This window comes from Tyto alba, unplaced genomic scaffold, assembly GCF_018691265.1.
Source record: "Tyto alba isolate M040663 unplaced genomic scaffold, T.alba_DEE_v4.0 Super-Scaffold_1000006, whole genome shotgun sequence".
NCBI classification, from domain to species: domain Eukaryota; kingdom Metazoa; phylum Chordata; class Aves; order Strigiformes; family Tytonidae; genus Tyto; species Tyto alba.
In genome coordinates this window covers 23,105,394-23,131,808 of record NW_024881272.1, presented here as the reverse complement: position 1 = coordinate 23,131,808, position 26,415 = coordinate 23,105,394, and the positions used below count along the sequence as shown (strand labels likewise).

The following is a 26,415-nucleotide window of genomic DNA, read 5'->3' as shown; positions in this document are numbered from 1 at the left end:
AAGACAACCATCATGCCTCTTGCTGCTCTTGCCTGGACTTCCCTTTTGACTTGTGGTGAAAGCCAGCACTGTGTTTTACTCAATAGCATCTGTCAGCAATCTTACGGGTGAGGAAATCTCCACTCAGCAGATACAGCCTGCAGCTGCTCCTGCACTGCTTGCCTCTGAGCTAATCAGATCCAGCTTATTTGTGGAGGCTGTGGGCTGTTCTCCCAAAACAAAACCTTCCACAAAGCTGTGACTGGGGCAGTTACTGACCCATTTTGATGTGCAAGCCCTTGAAAAACACTGAGCTGGTAAGTGGAAAGCTGAGCTGGATGTACAAGCAGCCTATATGATAAGCAAAGCTGCTCTACTATGAATAAACCCAGCGATGTGTCTGCAGTGGCACCAGCCCAGCCAGACCGATGGGATTGCTTTTTGCTCCTAACAACCACGGAGCTCCTGGCTCTCTTGGGAGTCACTAACTGCCGTGGGGTGATGGTGGGAAGGCAGGGGCAAGCTGCTGGCTCCGGTGCGAGGGTTTTGTGCGATGCCTGGAGCCTGATGGCAGGGGAGTCAGAGCCTGCAGGGCTATGCCCTGTGATGGGCTGAGCTCCGTGGGGACTGCTGTTCCCTGCTCTTATCTCAGTCCCTGCTTTGGTTGGGAAGGAAGGCAGAAAACTGTCAGAGGAACATGTGTCAGATCCCTGGCACTCGTCATCCGTGGTGCCTCAGCTCTAGGATGCTGCTTCAGTTTGTCCCCCCAGACTGGCTTCCTTATAAAGCTAAAACGTCTCAGCAGAGGAGCCCCAGGGCCAGCGGCTGGTCGGGGTGGTTCGGGCAGCCAGGGGCACAGGCAGAGCGTGGCTGCCTGTTACCCGCGCTAACCTGGCTCTCCCGAAAACGCCTCCAGTGGGGCAGGCCAGACCTTTCACACACTTGGACGGGAGGAAGGGAAACACAGGCAGGGTTTTTTTCCGTAGATTATAGAGCCGGGGAGGCCGGCTAGGCTCGCCAGTGTAACTTCCTGCATGACAGGCTGCCCTGAATTAGTTCTTGTGTAAATTAGAGCACTGTTGTTAGGAAAACAGTTGATCTTGAACTGATACATCTCTGCTACAGTGGCTGGCAGGTTGTTCTAAAGGTTAATTTTCTTATTGCACCTTACAGTGAGGCTGCATTTCCTTAATTCTCTTCAAGTCACTGGATCTTCTCAGCTAGGGAGTGAGCCCCTGAGTTGTTAGTCCCAGAGAGAGGAGTCGGATATTATGATCAAGCTTTTGTGATCCTTTTTTTACGATAAACTGAACTGATGAAAGTCCCTTTCGCTTTAAGGCATATTTTCCATTTTCCACTTCTTGGCTCATGTCCAAATCTTATGCATCTGTGTCCTTTGGGACACTGGACTAGGACATGCTATTCTAATTGTGGGGATGGGAATTTTGAATGCAGAGCGACTTTAACCTCTTGTCCAGTCACTGCCAGTGCTTGAATGTTTAAACAGGGAACAGGAACAGGCCTTTTACCCATAAAGTCACAGTGGAAATTCATGGTCCACTGCTTGTCATCATGGCCTGCACGTCCAACAGGGATTCACTGTTCCCAGTGCACTGTGTCAGAATAAAAGCACTGCCCTGCTGGGTCAGGGCAAAGGCTTGGTCTGTGCCCTGCTGTGGCAGGGGACAAGCAGGCGATCGGGGAAGCACACTCTCCCCGCAAGCATGGGATGTGCTGCCACGCTGAGCCCTCGGGGTTTTTTTCCCTGCCTTGTCCAATTCCTTTCAGAATTCATCCCTTCCTAGTAGGGTAATTTTGTCAGGGAGGAGGCTCAGCCCTGGCACGGCAGCCACTGCCGGGCTGCCTGGGCCCCAGCTTGGGTGGGGGAGTGTGATGGAGAGTATGGGCACTGGTTTGCTCTGGCCCCCCAGTCCCCCCCTGGTACCGGTTAGGCTCTAGTGCAGAAGATGAACACCTTTCACGGGGTGGCCCCACTGCCCCAGGGAGCCCAAGGGCTCCAGATCGCTGACGTGCCCCTGGCTCCCAGGACAGCATGCTTTACCCGTCATGACTTCATTTCTTTCCAGGTCACCAGCTTTACACTATTTAGCACTCCCTGCTAGAAACACATCCTCAGCACCAATTCCCTGAGGAGCATCTCCTCTGCTGCCTCGCACTTGGCCAGGACGCCGGCGCTCTTGTTCCTTGATCACACATGCTGCCGTGCCAGCCAGCTCGCTCTCCGATATTTAAGAGCATATACAGTGTCAAAAAAATTACTGTGTTGGTTTGACAGGTTCATTGTCCGTAATCCCTGATGATTGGTATTTATATTTCTCTGCTTTAAGTCTCGATACGATCACATATTTTTTGTTCATTATTTTGCATGGGATGACTGTCAAATAGACACACCTGTTTACAAGGCCATCCTGTTTACTTTTTTAAAATGCTGGCATAACAACAGATTGATTGTTTTCTGGAGCTTCTCCAGCCTTCCTTGTCTTACTGAATGCCAGCATTAATTGTCTGGATTTTTAAAAACAGATTTTTTTTTTTTTAATTTTGAGATGCAGGATACCCGGACTGCTGAGTTTTTAACATTTGTCTCATGCAACTGTTAACATCTTCCTGAGTTACTATTCGCGTGGAAAGTGATTCACCCTCATGACAGGAATGCTTCATCTGGCTTCCTCCCAAATGCAGGAGCGAGATATTTATTGCCTTTCCTTCCTGCCCAGCTATCTGCAGTCCCACCGTTCCCAGCCCGTATCGTGCATCCAGCCATGCTGGGTGGTGCCCGCAGCCTGCCCTGCTGTTGCCCTGGGCCGGCTCGCCTCTGGAAGCCCTGAAGCTCGGCGTGGTGCCACCACTTCCCTGTATCTCTGCATCCACCGATCAGCATGACTAACATCTGCCACGTGTTTGTTCTCTTGTCCCATCCCCAGGCAGAGGTGTGCACACAGGGGTCTTCTTTTGTTTAAAAAAGAAAACCATAACACTTTGGGGTTTTGTTTTTGTTGTTTTGTTTTTTTTTTTTTAACCTACAGATCTTTTAAGTGGGTGCCATTAAGTCTTTACAACAGAGGTGATGTAGGTAAGGCATGAGAGGAGACGTGACTAAAAAGGTGGGGGGCAGCTGAGGGAGGGGAACCTCTGCAGTTCCCTCTCTGTACCGCAACCGAGGCAGGAAGGCAGGGTCTTGGCATGGGCTGGAGACTGGTTTCCATCTTCCTGCTAGGATGGGGCCTCTCTGACACAGACATCTGGGACCAAAGAAGAAGTCTTCTGGTGGTTGAGTGGAGGGAGCATGAGCAATTTTTATGATAAAAAGCAACATAATGGGGTGTGTGCTGCCAAGAAGCTGTAAGCCAGGTTTTGCATCTGCATTGCTCCCGAAGCAGCTTCACCTGCAGCTTATAGAGGAGAGACAAACACATGGAAACAGCAGCAAAATGTGCCTCTGAACTGGCCATTGAAACGCTTGGAAACTGCTTGAAAGTCAAAGGCACAAACAGAGGGAAAACAGAGAAGTGGTGGAAGCAGAAACTGCAGGTTGGCTCTCTGCCTTCACCTGGGGTCCCCCCATGAGCTTGGTGGCCCCAGGAGAGCCACAGCATGTCTATGTGACAGCTGATGCCTACAAATGAATATACAGGCGCTTTGGAAAAATCCCATGGAGCTCTTCCTTCCATCCGAGTGCAATAAATCTTCATCTGTCTTAGAAGTAAAATGTCACCACTTTATACCTCACCCAGATGCTGTGGTAGTAAAAGTACATGCTCAAGAGATGGGATGTTTGGATGTATTTGTAATATATACAATAAAAATAGTTCAGGTTGATGTGATTCCACAGTTTATTTATTGTCCTTATGATGCTGTAGCACTCTGGCTGGATCCATGATCATTGCCTTGGTGGAAACCTGCACTTAGAAATTAATGAAAACCTTCTGCAATTTGCTCAGGGGTAACCCTGTACGTGAAGGAGCATGTAAGAGTAATGCAAAGTGTGCTGACTGGCTCCGTTGAAGAAGCTTTTGTTATCTTTTTTTTTTTTTTTTTTTTGTGTCTGTTTTTTAAAGAAAGGAAATCACTGCATGTATTTTTCTGACTCAGATGCATATTTTCCAAAGTCAGGGGGTCAAAAGCTGTAGTTCCTGCAGCAGCTATCTTGTTGCTGCTGCTCAGATTCTGTCACTGATTTACCTGCTTGCCATAAGGCTTCTCCCTTTGTTACTGTCATGTCCAAGCAGTTTCTGCACCAAATTAGCAGTGGTGCTAAGGTCCTACTTGGCATGGCAGCTCCATTCCTCTGAGTAGAGACTGTGCCCCAGGATACTTTTGCATTATTTTTTTCATTGAGTGTTTGCTGGCCATGCTTTGGGCCAAAGGGGCATCACTGCTGTCTGTGGGGGTTATTTTGAAGCTGCATTGGGGCTGGGCAGGGAGCTGGGCAGCGCTGGTCTGTGGGCAGGAAGAGCCGGGCAGCAGAACCCGGAGACCTGGGCTGCTGAAGCTTCAGAGCCAGGAATGACTCACATGAAGCCTCTGTGGGTGCGCCCACCGTCGCTCTTAACCATTTGTATTCACTCACATAGAGAATAAAAAAATAGGGATTAATAGGAATGTTCCAACGCACATTTTGAGCATGCAGCTCCCCCCTCCTTTGCTTCTTCGTGTCCTGTGTTCCCTGTTGTGTCTTGCTGGGTCCTGAATGCAAGATGCTTGTCTCCACACACAGTGCAGGCATGAGGGCATACAAGGAGGCTTGTGATGTTCACCATCAACAGTTTTTGGAGAGGTATCTGCAGAAAGGAGACCACTATGTTCTCTGTCCACTGTCTCAGAGCAGTTTACTGCATATCTCTGTTTCCCTCCTGGTTATATCTGTCCCTTCAAGGGAGGTCGGTTGCTCCTGGCTATCTGGGAGAAACACTACAGGCCCTCACTGAGGGAGCTGCCCCACTGCTGCTCTCCCCTGCCCCTGTGTCCCTCGGACCTGCCAGGCAGGTGCAGAAACCCACAGCAAGACCTGCCACAAGTTCTCTTATCCCTCAATTTCCTTTTCCTACCTACCTACTGTGGGTCTCAGGGCACGTACTGTGCTGCTGACTGTGCCAGTGAAGAACCTCAGAAGCAGAGAAGATGCCAGGCAGGCTGGGGAGGACAGCAGGCAGCATCCCCCGCCAGCCTGCAGCCCGGACAGGCAGGCAAAGCCCAGCCCCGGCTGGAGCTAAAACACGGCCTCATTTCACAGCAAAACAATCCCTCTTTGTGTGGCCTGTTCTCCCAGAACAATCCTCTGCTCTGACAATGTCCTTTATGTGGCTTAGTCCCTGCAGAGCAACCATCAGTGTGCTCAGCCTGATGCCTGGCAGCTTGCACCGGCGCTGGCCCACAGCTCGGCTGCCCCACAGCCAAGCTGCAGCACCTGGGACCCCCGGCCCCCGCAGCGTCCACTCGGGACTCTGTGCCCACTGCAGGCCAAGGATGAGTCTTTCCAGAAAAGTCTCCAGAAAAGCCTGGAGCACTTGGGAGGGGTTTTTCTTCTGGCTTTGTTCACTCCGTGGAGCTGCGTGGTGCTGCTGCACCACACATTGAGGGGGCAGCCCTGGGACACAGTTGTGGAGTGTGGCATGTGGGTGTCAAGTCACCACATCTGATTGTAATCCCAACTGACTGTCAGGAATGGAGAAGTCACCTGGTTTTGCCAAGCTGCTCTCTCAGGCTCCGGGCAGTCTGGGACAGGTTGTGAGAGCCAATCAACTCCTGTGGGCTCTAAATCACGGAGATAAAATTAAATGGCTTCAGGTGGAAAGGGCGATTGTGGGGATGAGCAGGATCAGGGCTTTCCCACCACCTGCATTTTGTCGCTTCAGGATCACGTACCCATGAGACAGCCTTGAAAACTCCCCGAGAAGGGGCAGTTTTCAGGTCCCTACCAGCCACAGACACTTGCATTGGTGACCAAGGGCTCGTGTTGTGCCTCGTGTTGAAGCCCCCAAACCTCCTGATCCTTTCCAGCCTCCCACCAGTTCGTTCTGGGCCTTGAGCTTGCCCTGCTGTGCCTGCTGCCATGCAGAGGCACTGAAGAATGGGCTTCTTCAGGCTTTTAGTCTCCTGGGGTGCCTCACTCTGTCCATGGCTCTGCTGCCTGTTCCCCACCCAGTATTTGAATGGATTTGGAACAAGAAGCACTGTTCCATAAGGTTATCCTATAGACTGCAGGAACAAGTGGGGATGCTTTGGCAGGTCCAGAGAGGGCTGAGACTTCTGGCATGTCCGTGGAGGACCCCAGGGTGTCACACATTGTTGTGGTGATGTTGCCCGCCCACAGAGGTGGGTCTTAGGGTTCACACCAGAGAGGCTGCTGGCTTTTATGCAGCTGACAAAGAATTCTTGTCCCAGCAGGAAGCCACAGCCATGCCTGCTGCCTGCCCCAGCTGGCAAGCAAAGTCCAGCAATTAAACACACCAGGGTGAAAGTGTGCCATCAAAGCATCTGTGCTCCAGTGCATCACCACAGTGCCTGTAAGCTTCTGGGTGATGCTTTTGCCTTCCCTTTTATCTCACAGTATGTCTTTTTCCAGGTGATGTTTTAAAGTAAAGCTACAGCATCATGTTACAGCAGGGATTTCAGCAGGCTGATTCCATGCCTGCTGGCTATAGAAACCTTGTGAATTGTTTCCTGGTAGCTTGAGGGGCTTCTAGGGACTTTGGATTCCAGATGTAAAGGTATTTCTTCTGGCTGAAGGGGAAGAGGGCAACACTGACAGCAATGGGGTAATTGGCCTTTACTGCCAGGATGATGTAATCAGCATAAATAACAGACAAAAGTTTTCACAAGAGGAGTCATGTAATGTTGATACCAACTGTGGAAGGAGGCAGCACGTCAGCATGAGCATTTGGACATGGCCTATCTGCCCATCTCTATCTGTTGAAATCGCAAACTGATGCCGTGGCATTTAATGGTCCTTCAGGCTCAGAGTAGTGTCATCTGTCTCCACTTTTAGTGGCTATGAAAGCCTTGTTTTATTCTCTTGGACAGAGGTGGTGTAGGAGCATTTCCTGGACATTTTGTGGTTGCCAGAATAATCAACTTGCCATTTTTTGTCATGGAGACACAGAGAAAGTGTACAGCAATGATGTGTGGTTGATAGTGCTTTAAGGTCCAACTTCTGAGAAAGTGAAAAGGGTTAAACATTAGAGAGCCAATTTACATTCAGTGTTTTTATCTGATCACATGCAAAATCGCTGGCTTTTCAGGATTGAAAAGGATGGGACAATCTGGAAATCACTCCCCAACTGTAACAAGGTAGGTAAATTTGCTAACTATATATGTCAAATACATTACTGAAAAATTACAGCACCAAGTGCACATGTTTAATATCACTAAATTAATTTGGTCTTTTTATTATCTTTTAGATTTTTCAAGTTGAATAATGTCAATATTTTTTGCCACATAAAAAGCTCACAATTAAATTTTTCAGTATTTAAAAAAAATAATAGTTATAAAATCAGTGAATAAGAGAATATAAGCTGACTATATAAATCAGACATCATCAAAAAGATATTTTAGTTCCCCAGAAAGTCAGGATTTTGAGAATTTATATCTCTGTCAGAAAAACTGAGAAATTTAGCACCTGGAGGGGCTGAAAACCCCCTTTTCCCCACACAGCTGCATGGTGATCCCAAGCCACTCTTCAAGACAAGCACCAGAAAAGGTGCAACACTGAAAAACTGCACAGGCATCTCTCATCACATGCTACCAATCTCTGAGGTCATAACCTTTCATTGAATTTAGTTCCCTTTTCAGTGCTTAGTTCCTCCAGACCTTCCCATCTGATAGTCTGATAATCCTCTGCACTGATGATAGCTTCCATCTTTGTGCTGCTTTTTGCACCAAGACAGAGCAACAAGGAGAAAGAGAGGTGCACCTGGCTCTGCAAGAAGCAAGGAGAAAGCAGAAGACAAGGACTGGTGGAGGGAACAATGAAAAAGGAGGAGTGCAGAGACTCACACACCCCTATCTGATCAGATCTCCATGTTGAGAAGGATCAACAAGACCCTCAGTAAAGCTAGAATGGAAATGGTGTGTTGTTCTCTGGGATAAGCAATGGAGGAAGGAGCTTAAGTTCTCCCAAACTGGAGCCTGGTGCAGCCCAGGCTGCTGTGACCAGGAGCACAACAGCCAGGTTGTTTCCTGAATTGCAGGTGAAGCGTTAATAACCCGTAGGGCTTTGCCTGCTGCAGGAGTGGTTGGTGCAGGAAGGATACCCTTGTGCAGGCCTGTGACACAATCATCTCTGGTTTGGCACTCCAGACTGCAGTCAGAGCGACACGCTGGGCTGCCTGCAAACTGCTTCTCTCACAGATTTCAGGTCACATAGGCAGGATTCAAGATGGAAGCAGAAAACTATCCATTTATAAAAGTCTCTCTCCAGACGCTTTGGGAACATCAGGCTGTACACAATGGCTTACATCACTTTGGCCTTGTCTCCCTCACCCTCACCTTCCTCATTTTTGAGGGGTTTTCTTTGCTACATGTGGTCATGTTACCCTGCTTCCAAAGAGGCAGAAAGGCAGAAACCCAGATCAACAACACACAGAAGATTAGTCAAGTCCTTGCCGGAGGCCTGGCCCCAAGCGTTTGGCGGGGAGTCCGCATCACCCCCTTGTCCAGCCCTAACTGGGCCAGCACTACGCCGGATCCACTTGCCCACAGCCCGAGTGCTCTGGCAGACCAGGGTCCTTGTACCAGCTGGAGCTCCTGCCCAGGCTGCTGCAGCTCCAGGGGTGTGGTGGGAAGGGGGAACAACAAGGGGCTGCAAGACACCCGCTGAGCATGAGAAGTGAAAAAAGGCAGACATGCAGACAAATATAACCCATCAAAGCAAGTGAGTGTGAAAGGAAAACCCAATAGAGGAGAAACGGAAAAACATATTTGATGTGTTGGAGAATTAAGGAGCACAATGGAAGCTGCGGTAGCAAGGAAAAACTAAAGAGCCAATGCCACACAGGAACAATGGTGGAGACAGAATACACAACAGGGAAGTAGAGTCCAGGACTGAGAGAGAGGAGAAAGAAATTGCATTCAGAGCAGAAGAAAAGAGTGTGACCTGGAAATTTATTCCAATAGCAGGAAGAGGCTGGGCTGTGCAATTTGGGGCTCATTGTTAGAGCCTAAGAAGCCTGCCAGCAAGGGTGGATCCAGAGGAGAGAAGAAATGCTTGGAGAAAGCTATGAGATGTGGGATACAAGGTGGCAAATATCTAGTAGTGAGTGTGAAGGAATACGCTGGTGACCTCTCATTTCATGACAATCAACATAGCAAGATTTCCACTGAATTGGACCACGAATCGACTAAAAATAGAGTAATGGTACAAAATAAAAGGGGGATAAAAAAGAGAAAGAAGTGAAGAACAGCAAACAAGAGTGATGCCTGTACTTAACAAGGGAGAAAGAGTGATCCAGACAGCTGCAGGGCTGCCGGATTGATGTTAACATTATTCAGTTAAAGAGTAACGCAGCACATGGACAGGAAATGGGAAGTGGCATAAAATGTAGTCTATTATGTCTGACTAACCTGATAGTTAAAAATCCCTTTCTATAAAGCTATAGGCCCTGTGTGGACTCCAGGGAAGCAGCTGGGAACCTTGGGGCCAATTGGGAACCTTGGTAGATGTTGGGGCAGAAACAAGCACAGGAATTTCATGTGGGAAGGAGTGGCTAAGGTCAAGATGAAAGCGGAGCCTGGTGAAAGAGAACATATCAGGACACGGCTAAGGTTACTACTGAGGTACTTTGTGGATGTTCTTATAAACTGATTTCCTTAAGGACTGGCACAGATATTAGATGTAATCTGGTGAAATCAGAATATTGTGATGCATTGGCACTGTAGGGGAAAGTAAAGGAATGTTATACCACCAAAAAAAAGGCATGAAAGTCACCAGGAGTGCAGTTCTTTACTTCATTTTGGGGATTTTGTGAGCTGCAAGCACCTGAAGAAGAGGAGTTACAGGAATAACCGGCCACAGAGTGACTCTGAGCTGTCACTGCAAAGAGGGACTGAGAAGGGCAAGGGCAGCCCTGGCTGTATCCAGACAGGGAACTCTCACCTGTGTGAGAGCACAAAGCCTGTCACCACTCCTGGTCACCCATCTTCAGGAGACAGAACTTGAACAGCAGCATGGCCAGAAGAGTTACCATGGCATTAGGTGCAAAGACAGGCTGGCTAGTAAGAAAATTCTGGAAAAACTTCATTAGTCTTCCATGTAATGGCTGAGGGGGAGATGATTGCAGTCTACAAATACTGGAGCATAAATACCAAGGCAAGGACCTATGTGAGATAAAAGACAGCATTGGCACAGGAACAAATGGGTATTAACTGGCTGTGCATCAAATTAAGCTGGAAATGAGAGGATGATTCCTGACAATTAGAATAGTGAATTCTGAAACTGCCTTCAGATCAGACAAGCACAAGACAAAGCCCAGCCACTTTTTAAGATGAAGCTGGATAAGTCTGTGATGACAACACAGGAAGAAGTGGCGCTGGAAGCAGCGTGCAGTCAGAGTTAACAATTCTGTGGTGTTCTTCTGCCCTGTTGCTTCCAACTGCTTGTGGTAGCTGTTGTGGTGTCACCGGGAAAAAAAAAAATGAGTGCATGTGCCGCTTGTTTGTTGATCTGTAGGTGGTTGTTTCTTAAAAGTGTAAGACTGGAAGAGTCCACCTAAACCACCCAAGTTGAGGGCCTCCCGTTGACACTGAGCTCTTGTGAAGGTGCGTGCACCACCACCCACGAGCGACCAGGGTGCTGTGCCTTGGCTGCAGATATGTCCCAGGCTTTGCCCGGCCTCTGCCCGCCGTGCTGCTGCTCCGCCGGACGGGGTGCACCGCGGCCACGCTGCAGGAGCCCACAGGACCGAGACTGCCATTTGAAATAGATGTCAAGACGGCACTGGACGGCAACAGGGCCGGCTCCACCTCACAAGCATCAGAAGAAGCAGAGGCCGGTGTGAGGGGCCGCTCCTTCTGCCGTTGTCCTCGTGCCCGCGCCACCACCCTCGAGCCAACCCTCCGGACCCTTCCCAAACCCGCAGCCTTTTCCCAGCCATCTCCCACTTTTTCCCCCCTGTTGCCGCCCGTCCACCCCCTCGGCCTCCCCAGACAGCTGCCTCGCCCCCAAACCCAGCCCCGAACACCCCACACCGCCATGGCGCTGCGCGGCCCCGGCCCGCCCGCCGGCCGCTGCCGCCGTGGGCGTGGCTACGGGATGGGCGGGCCGCTGCACCAGCGCCGATTGGCCTCGGCGAAATCCCCGCCCCAGGAGGCGGAGCTATCCGCCCTAGGCCAATCGGCGGCGGCGAGGGGGGTAGGGCAGCCCTATTTAATGGCCGGGCCAGCTGTGGTGGCGGGTAGAGTGGGCTGAGGCCGGCGGTAAGTGTCTGCGGCGGTGGCGGGTCCAGCCCATGCCTGCCTTTTTTTTTTTTTTTTTTTTTTTCCCTTTAATTTTCTTTTTTCCTCTCTCGTTTCTTCACGTGTCCTTTCAGGTTTTCTTTGCGTGGGGGGGGAACGCTTGGGAGGAGGTGTCTTGGATTGGTGCGTGCTGGAGGGGCTTTTGGGGCTGTTCGCTGAGGGTTGTTGCGGAGCAGGGGAGCGCTGAGGCCTTAGCGGGGTTTGGGGTTGAAGCCCTGCCCTGCTCTGCTGAGGCCGTGTGCCAGCTTGGCACCTGAGAAGCAGCCTGGAGGAGGCTTTCGCGTGTCTGCGTGTCCATGTCCCCGACACCTAGGGATGCTCCGGGGCGTGGGAGGAGGCGGGTGGTGCCCCCCTCGCTGGAGCAGAGCGGGGCTGAGCCTGGGGAGGCTGTGGCCCGGCGGGCGGGTGCTGTTGCGCCATGGCCTGGGCAAGTGGCGGGGCTGGGTGCGGCCGCCACCCGGCAGGAAGGCGCTGTCACCCCTCGGGAGGAGGGGGAGCTCTAACAGATAGCAGCGTGGATCCTTGTGACAGGCCACTGGTGGGCAAAACTGCCTGCATCAGGAGGAGGAAGATAAGTGGAGTCTAGCTTGGGCTGTTGAAGTGTTGGTTTGTTTTTGTTTTGTTTTTTTAAGAGCAGCAGGGTCCTGATGGTGTGAGGAGCTGCAGTGCTCCCCACAGCCCCTAGCTCATGGCCTGGTGCCACTGCCTTGGAGCACGCTCTGGGTGGAATTCCCTTCCTGCAGCTGTATGACAGAGCCGTCCCCTTCGCGCTGTCTCGGTTCAGTGCTTGGGATGCTTTCCCAGCCTGCCGGGAGGAAGGACTGTCTCTCCTGGTTGTGTGCCAGGGCACAAACACCCTGGCCCCGGGCCCGGCAGGTCTTTACCCGGAGGCAGGGTCCCGGCTCTGCTGGGGCTTCCTCGCTGCTGCTGGCAGAGATGGGCCCTGAGCCAGGGGGTTTGTTTCCTCTCCGGGTCAAGATCCGGTGGCTGCACAGCCTCAGAGACGGGGATCAGCGCCGCTCTGTTGGCGGCTCCGCTGAGGCCGGGGCGCGGTTGCTGTCCCCCTCCCGCAGGCAGCAGGGCCGGCCGGGGCTCGCTAGAAGGTGGTTTAACCCCCCCCCGTCGCCGTCGGTGCGGGGCCGCCCAGCGCCCGGGTGTCCCGCAGAGCCCCCTCCCCGCAGCCCCGGCCGCGCAGGGCCCGTTGGCGGTGCCGGGCCCGCGGTTCGGCGCTTCCGGGCCCCGGGGCGGCGGTAGGCCCCGGCGGCGCCCCGCCCCGAGGCCGAGCCGGGAGCCGCCGATCGCGGCAGGAGGGGGGTCCCGGGTGGTTTGGGGGGTGGGGGGGTGGGGTGTCAGCGCTCCCCTCGGTCAGCAGCGGGGCTGGGGGCCTGTGCTGGAGCCACCGCGCTGGGGGTCAGGCCCGTGTGGGGTGCGCTGCCCGGGGACCCCAACTGCCCTTGGCGCCCTGACACCCTCTGTCCCGGTGCGGCTGCTTGGGATCGGCCCTGTCTGAGAGCTGCGGGGATGTTGAAGAGCTGAGGAGGGCTGTGGGCTGCTGAGGCTTCAGTGCACCAGGGTGAAAGCAGCCTCCGGCGGCGCTGGCTGCCGGTGGCTGGAGAGCTTTCTCCTACACAGCCCTCAGCATCAATGTACCATTGAGATGGCTCTTCCCTCCTCCTCCGGGCAGGGTGGCAGTACCAGGCCTCCCCCGGTGCTGTGACACAATGTTAGCTTTGAGTGCTGGCTGGTGTAGGTGCTTGGCCTCCCTCTGGCCTGTGTTCTGGAACACTGGTGGGAGGAGGAGGGGGTCACTGTCACCCTCCTAGTAGCTTTCAGCCAGGCTGCTGCTGCCCACTTGGGACCTCTGCATGGTCACACGCAGGGGTCCATGCTGGCTGGGCAACTGCAGGTTTAATGACCGTGCCCCAGCGCTCATCAGACGTTCCCCGAGCAGTACTGGATTTAGCCTGTAGGTCTCTTATGTGGGCCTGTTCCTCTGTTGTAATGAAGGGGCAGTTGGGAAAGCTGCTTCTTTTTTATCTCTGTAACAGGCTAAATGAGATGGCATAAGTGCATAGGCATTGCAACCGGAGAGGAGGCTTTGCAGGTGGCAGTCTGTATGCCTCAGTGCCTGGGCTGCTTCCCCCAGGGCAACTGTCAGGTGCTTCCCCTGTGACTGACCATCTTGGTTCTAGAGTCCTAAGGGCAGGAATAAGTGAGGTGAGTACCCCTTCCTATGCTCAGTGGGCAGTGTGGGATAATAGCAGGTGTTTTCCCTGCCAGTGCATTCCCTCAGAGCATCTCTTCAACTCTGAGGTGTGGACTGCCTGTGCAACAGTGCATCCATCCTGCTGTGCTGCCCCAAATTGACCACCTTCTCTTCTGCCAGAATGCAGCCAGGGCAGATTCCTAGCTGGATGGAGCTGACCTTCCCATCAGACCTGCTGGGCAGCTTCTTGAGGATGGTTTAGAGTCAAACAGTTGGCTGAGCCCTTGGGGCTTGACTGAGACTGTGTCTTATCTCTTTCCTAGGAAGCCCATCTAGCTCATGGGTGTGAGCTGCCCCTGACAGCATGCCCCTGTGAGAGGTAGCATGATGCCAGCTGTTGCAGCAACTATTTGCTGTGTCTTGTGGGGATTAAGCTGTGCCACCCCCACAGCCTGGGCCTCTGCAGTTCTGCCCTGTGTTGTCTTCTTGCCTCTGTTTCCTGAAAGCCTGTTAGATAGGGGGGGATTATATAGTCCTTCAGGGCAGAGATGTAATAAGAGAGAAAGTACTCTTAAAACTGAGGCTAGAGTAGTAAAAACTCATTCTGACCTAGAGATGTCTCACACCATGTTTTGGAGATGAAAATAAGTGAGCTTATTCAAGGTGCTTAGTGTCTCCTTTCTCTCCTGGTGGAGAAAAGCTTTGCATCCCCAGGAAGCTGGTGTCAGAGGCAGGTGCATTACTGCAGGCTTGGCTTGGCACTGTCCTTGAAGGTTGTAGGTGAATGCTTTTCCCTCTTCTGCTGGGGTTACAGCACAATCAACACTCAGGCTGAGATCTTTCCTTTAGGAAGAAGTTTACAGGACATATTTGGAGTGGTGCCTGTGATGGCCCAAGAGATCTGTGTTCCTGTGCTTTTGTGTTGGATTTGTGCTAGCATGTGCTCTACTGGCTGTCAGATGGTGGGAATACTTTGGCTGGAAAGTCTGGTTCTTGCCAGTCAAACAGGTGAGGCAGCCTGGGCTTCTGCAGGGAGGAGCTGGTCCTCAGGAGCCAGGGCTCTTCCCTGCAGGAGTTGTGGGGCTACTGTTGCTCAGAGATGACAAGTTGAAGCTATCGCACCCAGCTCCCCACCATCAGGCCTGTGTCTGAGCTATCTGAGACTTCAGTGGCATGGTGGAGGTGGTAATGGGGTCTGATGGTTCTTGATTTCCCTTAGTGTCTCACAGGGTATGTAATTTCTGGTTGATTCTTCCCTGTGGGATGGATCAGGGTGGTAAGCTGTCACTGTGGTAGCAAGTTCTCCAGCTTTGCTGCAAGGAGAGCTCTTACCCTGTGAATCAGATTAGCTAGCTTGCTCTCATGGTTTGTTAATAGATTTGCTCTGTATACATACAGATTCGTATCTCATGCTGATTCTACTTAACCCTAAGAGGCTTTCCCTGTCTGGACAGAAGCAGCAGTAGGAACAACAGCCCTGGCTTTGAGTGTGGTCCACATACACCTGCATGGAGATAATCAGGCCTCATGCTTCTTTTCTGTGTGTGGTGGGCTGTGAACACTTTTAAAGGTGGTATCTATTAAGCCTTATGCCTACTGGGATCTGTGGTGCATATACTGTGCTGTTGGAGTCTGACATCTCTAGTATTGTCAGAAGACATCCCTTTCTCTTGTTAGAAGGTGGTTGTGTGACTGCACTGCCTTCCTGGTGCAGAGGGTAGGGGGGCCCAAAGCTTATGTCATGGCAAGTTCCAGGCAGTGACCCCTTGTCTCTGTGAAAAGTGGCTCTGGGTTCACACTTGGGCTTCTTGAATGGTCCAGATAGAGCTATTGGAGGGATTTTCGAGTCCTTCCTTTCTGCATCTTGCTTTGTAGACTTTTAATATCCATCATGTCTTGGTGTGCCTGTCCAATTAATGCACAGGCCTGGATGGGACAGAGCACAGTAATCATTACTGTGTAATGATTACAGACACTGCTGTTGGAACAGAGGTGAAGCCTTGTAGTGAGGCACTTGAATAATGATTAAAACCACAGAGATGAATGCTCTGGTACAGTCTGTCCCACCTCCAGATAGAGCTGCTCTGTGTTTCTCTGCTGGAGGGCTTTCGAAGGCTTGACTTATTTCTAGAAGCAGGTGTCAGGAATTGGCCTTGCTTGGTCTAGCCTTGCCCTCCTGTGCCTGCCTAGTTCTGTCCCTCCTGAGTGTGCTCTCCTGTACATCCTGAGGGGCTGCCGGGTACCATCACTTCAGAGATGGAGCCCAGCCAGCTCCCTCTCCTTCCCTCTACCTGGTGCTGCACAAGGGATTAGACACAGCTCGGTGTGGTTAGCTTGGGAGTACCTTATTTTTGATTTCTGTAGGTGTCTCACCTTCTGTTTCTTTTCTTCCTTCACTTCCTTACTCCTTTGTTCCTCGCTATGTAAGACTTTTTGCCCAATGTTGCCTTTTCCCTGACTGTTCTCATCTGTACCGATATCAGCTCCCTGAATATGCAGCCACCAGTGTTGGATGTGATAAGGAGTAAACCTACTCTAACAGCTTGCCTAGGCAGCTTGGAGGTGCTGTCCCTGGAAAAAGTGCTGTGCATATAGACCTTTTTACTGCAATGTATGTTCTTGTGGGACCTTGAAGCCTGATTATCTGCCTTGGTTTTTGTACAAGGTTACCAGTACCCTATTGCAATGGGCTTGCTCCTTCCCCTGAAAGCTTGTGAGGTGCCATGCTGACTGCCCAGGCTCTTCAGAGTTTCCCTGCTAATCTGGGAGTCTTTTCTTGCTCTCCCTGCTTCCAGCAAGCATGGGAAGGGGAAAGCTTAATCTCTGTTTGTAGGATGTTATCCAAAGGCCTCAGGGTTTTACAGCCACCATGTGGGATAGTGGTAAGGTATTAACACACAGTTGGTGAAGATGAGGAAACTCCTCAGCTTCAGACAGGTTACTTCCTGCCTCTTGGAGCTGGTGTGCCAGGAGCAGCAGCCAGCCAGTGTGACTCCTGCAACAGCAGCTCTTGCAAGAGCTGTTGCATATCAAGGGTTTGAGAGTTTGTATCCCTTCTCTGTGAGGACAGTCCTTTTATACTAACTCCAGAGTATGCTGATGCAGAGCATATGGTACTAGGCTGTTAGCCATGTCCTTTGACACATGGCATGAAGTAGCTGAGCAGAGGAAGTGACAAATGGATATGATTCAAGTAGGAAAATTTATCTGGTGGTGTTAGCATGAAGTTTCCTTGTAGACTTTGTAGTTGTGTTGTGGGCTGGGAGTTCTGGGACTGGTTGTCTTCAAACTCTGATCAGAGTCTGTCCCAAATCCTCAGAGCCAAGGTGCCAGGCTAGGAGAGCTACTTCCCTGTTCTGCCCTAATCTCCTGGTAGGGCTTTCCATCTCCTGCCAGACTGGTCTTCTGTGCCCTGTGTGCTGGTGCACAGGCATCTCTTTTGCCTGTGACTTTTCTTGAGGGGAAAAACATGACTTTAGTAGCATGTGGACAACAGCGCCTTAACTGAGTCTTCAGTCAGATGGCTGAAATCATTAGCAGTAATGCAGGTGTACTTGAATATGCTTTCTTGTTGAGTGCTGTCTGCTGCATGTGCTTAAGCTGGTGTTCCAAAATGCTGTGTGTGAAGCAAGTGTGCACTGTCTGGTTACAGGCCGCTCTCTTTCACCTGGTCACAGAGTGGCAGAAGGAAGAGATCTAAATCCAGTTTTCTTTGCTTTGTTGTAAACTTTAGTCTTAGGGTTGAACAGAGTTTTGCTGCTTAGGGCTGGCTGGGCTCCTTCTCCCTTTTGTCTTGCTCTAACTGCTTTGCTGCTTGTGTGCTGTTCAGGGCAGACATGGTTTTGTGTTCATCATCATGCTGGATTCACTTGTGCATAAGCTCAGGAAAGCTGCTTCTGAAGCTGCGACTAACAGCTCTTTGTGATGGTTTGAGGTGCCAGCCTCTGCGTGCTGTGCACAGCCCTGTCAGTGCCTGGCCTGGGGCCACCAGACACTGGGTTGGTCAGCCCCGCTCTTCTGCAGTGACAGCTGCTCCTCACAGATGCTTCTGAACCACAGATCCCCACAGCTTTGTTGGGAAACATACTCCCTGGGCACATGGAGCTGTGTGCAGGCCTTGCTGGACCCCCCGGTGACTTTCTAGAATTCCAGGAAGCTGTATGAGTGCTGCGGTGGGAATCAGAGAGGGAAAATCTCTCTTTCGGAGAAGCTGTGGAGCTCAGAGCTGCATCAGGCAGCAGGCCTTGCTGCCAGCTTGTAGGTCAGGGATGTGGATTGGTTTGATATCTGGCCAACTGGTTATCTCCTGACCTTTGAGGGTTGCTACTCCCCTGGGAGCCCCACAGGGGCCAGGCCTGCTTTAGCCAGTTCAGCAAGAGCCCTGTGCCAGCTCTCCCTGGGGTGACAGCTCTGTGGCCACCTACCACAGTGTATTGGTGCTGCTTGTAATTAAACTAGAGGGAAGATTAGGGTGGCTTGCTTTCACACTTATTACAGGACTGATTTCTGACTTGATTGCTGATGGGGTAGGAGTGCTGGGTGTTGGGTGGCAGGGGCCATCTGTTGCTTGCAGATGGCTGCTGTGTGGGGAGAGATGCACCCTGTGCTCTGTCGGTGTCATGGTTTACAATGCTGTGGTCTGACTGCTCTTGGGCTGCTGGGGCTGGTTATAAAGGGCCTTGCTGTTCTTGCTGATGTTGCACTAATTAGCTGTATAGCTTGTTAGAAATATGCAGTGTACACATTGCTTGGCCTAAGCATGTATCTAATCCTTGATGTTGGTTACTGGGACGGAATGAGGTCTGATAATCTGGTTTGCAAATAGTGAGAACTTTCTCGCTGAGATAGGGAAGTGACACTGTTGGTGAGAGGTAGAAGGAGATGTGTTGCAAGGTCTCTAGGTATTGTGCAGGGTATATTTGGGCCGCAAGGGTTCCTGGTGTTTTGGAGTGCTTGGACCTGTTTGTGTGATTTCTCTTCAGCTGTGCAAGGCTCAGCTTTGGGCTCCCTGTCTCCTCCCAGCTCCTTGCCCAAGAGGATCAGAACCCAGGAGTCATCAAAGGAGAGTAAGTGTCTCCCCTTTGCAGAGAGGACAGATGCCAACCACTGAGATGTGAATGCCTGCAGTGTGCGATGCAGTGTAGCATGGAGGGCAGTAAGAGCAGATGCCTGGCTGGCTGGTGAACCTCTCAAAGTGCAGAGGGACATCAAGTGCTGGTGTTATGCCCAGAGGAAATGGCAGAGGTGAGTCCAGGTTCCTGGACACCTGCTGTTCTGTCCTGGAAAACCCCTGCTTGCAGAGGAAAGTCTGGCATGGAGCTTGGCAGGCCAGTGCACTTTGCATTCTCCTGCTTAGTGAAGGTAATGCTTGGGCTTGCTCTGCAACTTCCCCTTTGCAGCTCAACTGCCAACACCCCAAGGCCAGTGACTGCCCCTTGGGAGGCAGGATGGTGAGACATACCTGCATCTGCTCACTGAGCAAGGAACACTTCAACCTCTAATGCAGGACTGTGTGGCATTCCAGCATGGATACCACATCTTGCAAAGACTTGAAGACCTCAGGGCTTCCCTGGAGATGTGGTTGCTCTGTTAGCCAAATGCAGCAGGATGTTGCTCTGCCTAGGGAAGCTGTGGAAAATGCCCAGGTCCTTTTCATGAGGGCCTATAGCATAATCCTGCTAGTTCTGCCCAGGTAGAGGTCCTGGTGCTTGCCCAGAGCCCATGTTCAGTACAAGTCTAATGCCTCCCATCTCCTTGTGGTATGTATGGCTGTAGGAGTGCTGGAGGTGCTTCACAAGACACAGCAGTGAGACACACGTTGCTGTTTCTGCTGGTGGGGACTTCTATGCTAGCGCTGGGCTGAAGTGGGCTTCCCACTGCTTGGGGGGATAGTTGTCTGGGTTCAGGGCTGCTTCCATGATGAACCTTGTCTGCTACGTGCTCTGTACAGCTTTCAGCAAGTCTGTCAGGGCAAAACTGCAGTGTGAGTCTTCTCACCCAAGTCTCCAGTGTCCTGGGACCCCAAATTGTTGGAGCTGGAGTGCTAGAGCCTTGCTAGCATCAGGGTCAGCAAAGTGATCTGTAGTGCCTGAGCTCAAGTGTTTCCCTGCAGTGTGATACACAGCTCTGAGCTTGTGGGCAACTGATAGTATCTTCTCATCCTAGCCTTCCCAAAATAGGCAAGTATTCTGCGGGGTTTTGTTTTTGCCCCGGACCTGTAGTAAGGCTGACTCATTCAGCTTGATAAGATAAACACAGAGCTTGAATAGTCAGGTACCTGCACTGGGAACTAACTCTTGAGGGCTCCTCAATCTAGCAAATAAAGGTGTAGCTGGATGTAGTGGTTGAAAGCTGAAACTAGACAGACAAGTTTGGAGCTTGCTCTTAGCCTTTAAAGCAACAGAAAACTCAACAGCATTCAGGACTTGTACTTACTGCATTTCCCACAGCTGGAGCCTTGAGTGGCTCTCAAGGATGCTGTAGTTCCTGCTACACTTTTTGGCATCTGCTACATGTGGAGACTGGATGATCTTGGCAGTGCCCAGGACCTTAAATGTTATTTGTATTGTGGTGATAGTACAAGTGAGTATTGCTTGCTATTAAACATCTTGAAACTTTGGGTTGGGATGGTGAACATCTGTTCTGCTGCTGGTGCTCCTGTGGTGTGGGGATCAATCCTGAGTGGGCTTTTCCCTAATGCTGCAGCTGCCTCCAAGGTGGCATGAGGAACCACTTTCTGTGCTTTCTGAAGCACAGCAAAACTTTGCGGGCTCTGTCTTTGGGGTGTATGGCTGTGCAGGCTGCTCTGGAGCCTTGCTTGGAGGAATGGTACTTCTTGGGGTGAAGGTGAAGGGGGAGACCTGTTCTACCCCACTGCTGCTGCACAGAGGTTGGGTGGTGGCACTCCCCAGTTTGGAGGAGCAGAGTATGACTGGGCAGGCACAGAGCCAGCACTTACTGCACTGAAGTGATTTGCAGAGAACAGTGAGCCAGAATGGTGTGTGCCAGTCCCCTGTGAAGATTACTGCCAACAAAACTTGTCATGTAGGTGCTTGGTAGCACAGGTAGTGTCTGCTGCTGTCCTGGCTGGGTCCCAGCTAGAGCAAAGAGGACTTTGAGCTCTTCTCTTGCAGGGAAACTGAAGGAGTGATGCTGGTGCTGCCTGGTGAGGGCTTGAGGTGTCAGTGGCTGCTGGATACTCCTACCTGGGACCTTATTGGGAAGAAGTTTTCTCTGGCTTCAGCCTCCTAGCTGCTGGTCTGGGAGACGCTGCGTGCTTCCTGGTGGCAGCAGCAATAAACCTCCTGGGGAGACTGGGCTTGGGGACCTGTTTCCCTAGGCCTGTGTGTGGGCAGTGATTCATGTGCACCTTCATGGAGGAAGGGGTAGGTGGAGTGTCTGGTAGCAGCTCTGGGGAATGCCTCCCTTGCAGGTGGGTGAGTCAGGTGAGGCTGGGCCTGTGCTCTGCCTCCCTTCCTGCTGCTCTGGTGTCTTGTGGGCTGGGGAGAGGTTGGGGAGCACAGGGGGCTGGGTGAGGGTGTTTCAAACTTGCCTGCAGGAGCAAGAGCATTGGCCCTTCCTGCTTTTCTGGAGGGTGTCTGTCTGGATCACTGTCTGGTGTGTGCTCATGGGGAGTGCCAGTCCTTCTGCAGCTTTCTCTGCTACCTGGGGATACTGTCCCCTGTCTGGAAGGGGAGTGGAAATGTCTTTGCCAAGTAGGATGCACCTAGCCTTTGAGGAGCTGGGTTATGGGGTGGTAGCTCTTGTCAGGAGGGTTTTGTGCAAGAACGTGAAACCAGAAACTGTTTGTTTCTGCACCAGTGGCTTTCCATCCTCATGCAGTGGGCTTGCCAGTGATGTTGTGTTGCTTCTCTGGTGGGGATCAGTGGGCAGGATCCCAAAGCTGATCATAAAAGCACCGCTCTGTGGAGCGTGGCCCAGCTTTGCATCTCCCTTGGAGACCTTGCAACAGAGTCAGGCAGAGCAGTGTGATGGGTGTGGGTATGGCTGGCAAGGCTGGTGGCAACATCGTGGTGGTTGTGGATGATAATGCTTGAGCCTGTACAGCAGGAGTGAGACTGAGGCTGGAGATACAGTGCTGAGGTTGGAAGCTTTCCTAGATGGCTTAAAATACTAGGATCCTGCCTTGGAAGGACTGCTGCGGATAGGTACAGGGTTCCCAGCAGAGCTGGGGAGACAGGGCCAGGCCCAGTGAGAAGTAGGGAGCGTGTAGCTCAGTTGGGAAGTGGATGCTGATGTGTGATCAGCTGAGAGCAGTGCTGGCCAGATACACAGCTATACCTCTGAAGCTCTGATTGAAATTTGCTGATCTGCAGGCTGTTCTGTGAAAACAGCTGCCTGACCTGCCCTTCCTCTCTCCACAGAGATACTGCCACCACCATGGAGGGGATTGTGACCATGTATCAAGACTTCATGAAGAAAGCAGGTGAGTGTTTGGCCCTGCCTCACTTCAAAGCAGGTAGCACCACATGCCTTACTGCCCCAGGCACAGGGGATGGTCTGCCATCCCTGAAGCAGTCTTAGTCTAGCTGTATCCTGCATCTGTCCTGACATAGATGCAGATCTGGGTTTTTGGACTGCATGTTATGAGGCTGTCTTGCCTCAGTGCTTGTGCAGGCCCTTTTGGGGCACTCGTGCCTTCTGGGGCAGAAGATCTCCAGGCTGCCCTGCAGTGTGGCTTCAGGCTGTACCTTACTGAGTTTGGCTGCCTTCATCAGCCTCTGCTCCCAGACTGCCTCCCCTACCTGCACTCCTGTCCTAGGAGACCAGGATTGCCATGTCCTTGCTTCCATTCTGGCAGTAGCATTGCTAGCAGCAGATTGGGGTGAGGATGCTAACTGCTCTGCACTGTGGCTCTCTCTGCAGACCCCCGCATTGCTGATTATCCCCTGATGCAGTCCCCGTTCCTTGTGATGGGCATCCTTCTGGCATATGTCTACTTTGTACTATCCTTGGGGCCCCGGCTAATGGCCAACAGGAAGCCTTTAAACCTGAAGAAGTTCATGGTGCTGTACAACTTCTTTCTGGTGGGACTCTCACTTTACATAGTCTATGAGGTGAGTTGCAGGCAGGAGTAGTCCGGCATACATAAAGCAGTGCATGCAGAGTGTGTGGATGTTGGGTAGCCCTTCTGCAGGCTGTTGCCTGCCCTTCTGTGCAGGGCTTGGGAGGTGCAAGTGGGTGATGTTGGGCCTCACCCTGATGATGCTCTTGTTGCAGTTCCTGATGGCAGGGTGGCTTACTGGGTACACCTGGCGATGTGACCCTGTGGACTTCTCACAGGACCCCAAGGCCCTCAGGGTGAGTTCTCGTCCCTTTCCTGATAAATGGGGATGGCCTTTAGCACTTCTAGCCAGCAAGGTCACAGCTACCTGCTTCTCCTGAGGCAGATGACTTACAGCTCCTGGCTCTTGGTTTTACCCCAGGGTTACTGTATTGAGACCCTTGGTCACTGGATATGTTTGGGCTGAGGTGGGTCTCTGATGTTAACCTCCTCTGTTACAGATGGTCAGTGTTGCTTGGCTCTTTGTCTTCTCCAAGTTCATCGAACTGACGGACACGGTGAGTGAGTTACTGAGGAAGCCTTGTCACTGCTTGCTGGGCAGGGAGTGGGGACCCGCTGTACTTGGGCTAGATGCTTTCCTCAGCCCTTCCAGTCTGACATGGTAGTGCTTCTGTCTGGCATCACTGCCAAGGAGGCTGCTCTGGGCTATTGCAGAGTATAGCTCTAGAAACGGTGGGGTGACCTAATGTGTGGCAGCAGTGAGCTTGGAGTGGGGGTGGTAAAGCATCACTGAGATCAGACACTGAATTAGTGGCCCAACCTGGTCTAGCTGCTCCTGGGTCCTTGATGCTGCTGGATTTTCATTGCAGGTTATCTTTGTCCTGCGGAAGAAGAATGAACAGGTCACATTTCTGCACCTCTTCCACCACTCAGTTCTGCCTTGGAGCTGGTGGTGGGGAGCAAAGTTTGGTCCAGGTAAGATGGAAACTGTGTGGGTGCACAGCTTGGGGAAAGGGTAGGGTTAGCCCCAACGTGCTGAGAAGAGCTTTTTAGCTCTGCTGGGATCTTAAGAACTCTTTGTAGCTCTGATTTCTGCAGAGGACTGACTTATGCTAATGAAAATCTGTTTTAACAGGGGGAATGGGCTCATTCCATGCCATGATCAATTCCATGGTGCATGTTGTCATGTACTTCTACTATGGGCTCTCAGCAGCAGGACCTGCCTTTCAGAAGTACCTTTGGTGGAAGAAGCACATCACAGCCATCCAGCTGGTGAGTCTGCTATGGAGCCGAGCGTGTGCCCTCAGCCTCTGATGTGAAGGGCAGGCCAGCCCTTGTACCTGTGAAAGGTGCAGCCAGCAGCTGTAGCTGTCCCTTCTGTAGCCTCTCTCTCTGGGTTTCTAGCAGCTCTGGTGCGTTGTGGGCCTCTGATAGCCCTACACAGCCTGGTTAGGGTGTGGGTGCTGCTCAGCCTGCTGCCCCTGGGCTGCAGCCATGATGGGAGGGTGAGGGGCACATGCTGCCTTGAGACTCACGTCTGCCTCTTCCCGCTGCTGCTGTCTGCCTCGCCATAAGGACTTCTGCTTCAGAGTGGGGAAGGAGCCTGTTGGTTTCATTTAGAAAGGTCTCTAGTGGGATCCCTGGCCCTGTTCCCACGAATAACTTGTTCCTGCTCTGCCTTGCTCCCAGGCACAGTTCGTGATTGTCTCCGTCCACATCTCCCAGTATTACTTCATGCCCAGCTGCCAGTACCAGTTCCCCATCTTCATCCACCTCATCTGGATTTATGGGACCATCTTCTTCATCCTATTCTCCAACTTTTGGTACCAGTCCTACACCAAGGGCAAACGGTTGCCCAGGGTGGCTCAGCAAGCAGCCCAGCACAATGGTAGCAGCATCCATGAGAATGGCACTGTCACCAACGGCAAGGTCAAAGCCAACTAGAGGGCAAGGCCCTCCCAGAGCCAATGAGAGCCCCGGGGCAGAGGCAGCTGGGACCTGTTCCTCTGCTCCTGGGTGCCACTAGCCAAGTCAAGTGCCTACAGACTGTTGTACCCCTGTGCCCAGCCCTGCTGTCCTCTGTCTGCATGCCCAGCCCCTCTGCTCTGAGCAGCTGTGGGCAACTTCTCCGGCTCCTGGGAGGGCTCATGCTGTTTTTCAGTGTTGCTGAGCAGAGAGGCAGCTGCCTGCATCACAGCTGTGGGGCTGCAGTCCCATTCCAGTGTTTCCAAAGGAACTTCCCCCAAGTGCCTACATCTGGCCCTTCTGCCTGGGGGCCATTTCCTTCTGAGTAGGACCAAAAGAAGAGACTGGTCCCTGTCCTGGTGCCCTCTCCTCTCCCCTGTCTCATCAGAGCCTGTGGTTGAACAGACTTGACCCTGGCTGCTTGCTGCTGCCAGCTCAAGTGTGAGTGCTCCTGCTCTACCATGCCTTGTGCCACTTTGTTCCATGCCACAGTGCTACATGTCCCTTCTGGTCCCCATGTGTCCAGGTGGACAGTCCTGCCCTGGCATACGTGCTCAGGTGTGGCTGTGGAGAATGTAGGGGCAGTGCGTATGGGGCTTGAGGGCCCAGACCTGCCCAGTACAGTACACATGCCCTGTGCCTAGTATGTAGCAGGGGTTGGGACAGCCTGAAATGCCTCACCCACATGGTGAGCCCAGGTTGCCTTGCCTTTCTGTGCCTGGGCTGGGTGCTCAGTGTGTGCTTTAGCCACACTGACCTGATCCTGTATGGCAGCTGGTGCCTTGCTGTAGAGTGGGGGAGGCCAAGCTCAGCCTTGTCTTGGACCACTTCCATTCCTGCAAACTCAAGACTTGAGCAATAATTGCCCTTAGAATCCGCTCCTGGACTCTCCTGCTTGGGACCAGCCCTGCATTGGCCCAGTGTGAGCACAGCAGAGGATTGTTGTAGTGTGCCCTGCTGTGGTGTAACAGGGAGCACTTCTTGCCTCTGTGGATCTGACTGGGCCTGGGTGAAGGTGTACTCTGTCCTCAGCAGGGCAGCGTAGCAGCTCCCCTGGGCCTGGTGCCCATCACCTGCTCTGGCTGTAACCAAAACCATACTGATGGCCTTGAGGATGAGGTGAAGGAGCCAGGCCCTGTCAGATTGGGCTGCTCTTCTATCACAAATAAACAGACAGAAGGAGAAATGGCTCTGCCCTCTTGTTTCCCTGACTTGCTGTGCTCAGAAGCTGTTCCAGATGCCTGTTCCTGCCCAGTGTGGTTGGAGGCAGGACTGGGAGAAGCAGCTGGCATAGCAGGTTTGTGTGTTGGGGGGGAGAGGGTGATAGCAGTGTGCTGATGAAGCAGATGGCAGATTATTTCCAAGAGTTTTGGTAGAGCAGTGCTGGGGCAGGAAATGTGTCAAGGCTCCTGTTGTGAAAGTGGTTCCACCCTGTGAAAGAATGGCTGGGGTGGAGCGTGGGTGTGGGCTGGGGCCCAGGCCAGCAGCCCAGGAGGAGCTGCTGCTTTTCAGAAATCCTGGGGAGCTGAGGTGTGGCAGAGTAGGGAATAGGGACCCTGGAAACCCAGGTGATGGGGAAACAGCAGTCTGCTTTCTGCATCTGCTGAAGCCAAAGCTGCTGCCACCTGTGAATGGCCCTGCAGTATGGATCTGTGCAGAATGTAGCTCAGGTTGGTCAGAGGGAGGTTTACGGTGCTGCTGCCTTGTTCTTACTGCAGAAGTGTGTCTTGCCTGGCTGGGCTGTGTCCCCGCCACTGGAGGCAGTCTG

At 52.3% G+C, this 26,415-nt stretch overlaps 1 protein-coding gene across 3 annotated transcripts; it reads left to right on the top strand.

Annotated features, from left to right (window-relative positions):
- The first annotated feature begins 11,355 nt into the window (after positions 1–11,355).
- Positions 11,356–25,833, top strand: ELOVL1 (ELOVL fatty acid elongase 1). 3 transcript variants are annotated; one of them, XM_033000712.1, is made up of 8 exons: positions 11,356–11,412; positions 22,042–22,103; positions 22,544–22,734; positions 22,898–22,978; positions 23,183–23,239; positions 23,552–23,657; positions 23,818–23,954; positions 24,372–25,833. In XM_033000712.1, exons 2-8 carry the CDS (start codon positions 22,058–22,060, stop codon positions 24,624–24,626), a joined length of 873 nt encoding a protein of 290 aa, XP_032856603.1. In that variant the 5' UTR covers positions 11,356–11,412; positions 22,042–22,057; the 3' UTR covers positions 24,627–25,833. The 3 variants fall into 3 exon arrangements, with proteins under 3 accessions (XP_032856603.1, XP_032856605.1, XP_032856604.1); XM_033000714.1 differs by lacking the exon at positions 11,356–11,412 and adding an exon at positions 18,649–18,723; XM_033000713.1 differs by lacking the exon at positions 11,356–11,412 and adding an exon at positions 20,107–20,239.
- The last annotated feature ends 582 nt before the right edge of the window (positions 25,834–26,415 follow it).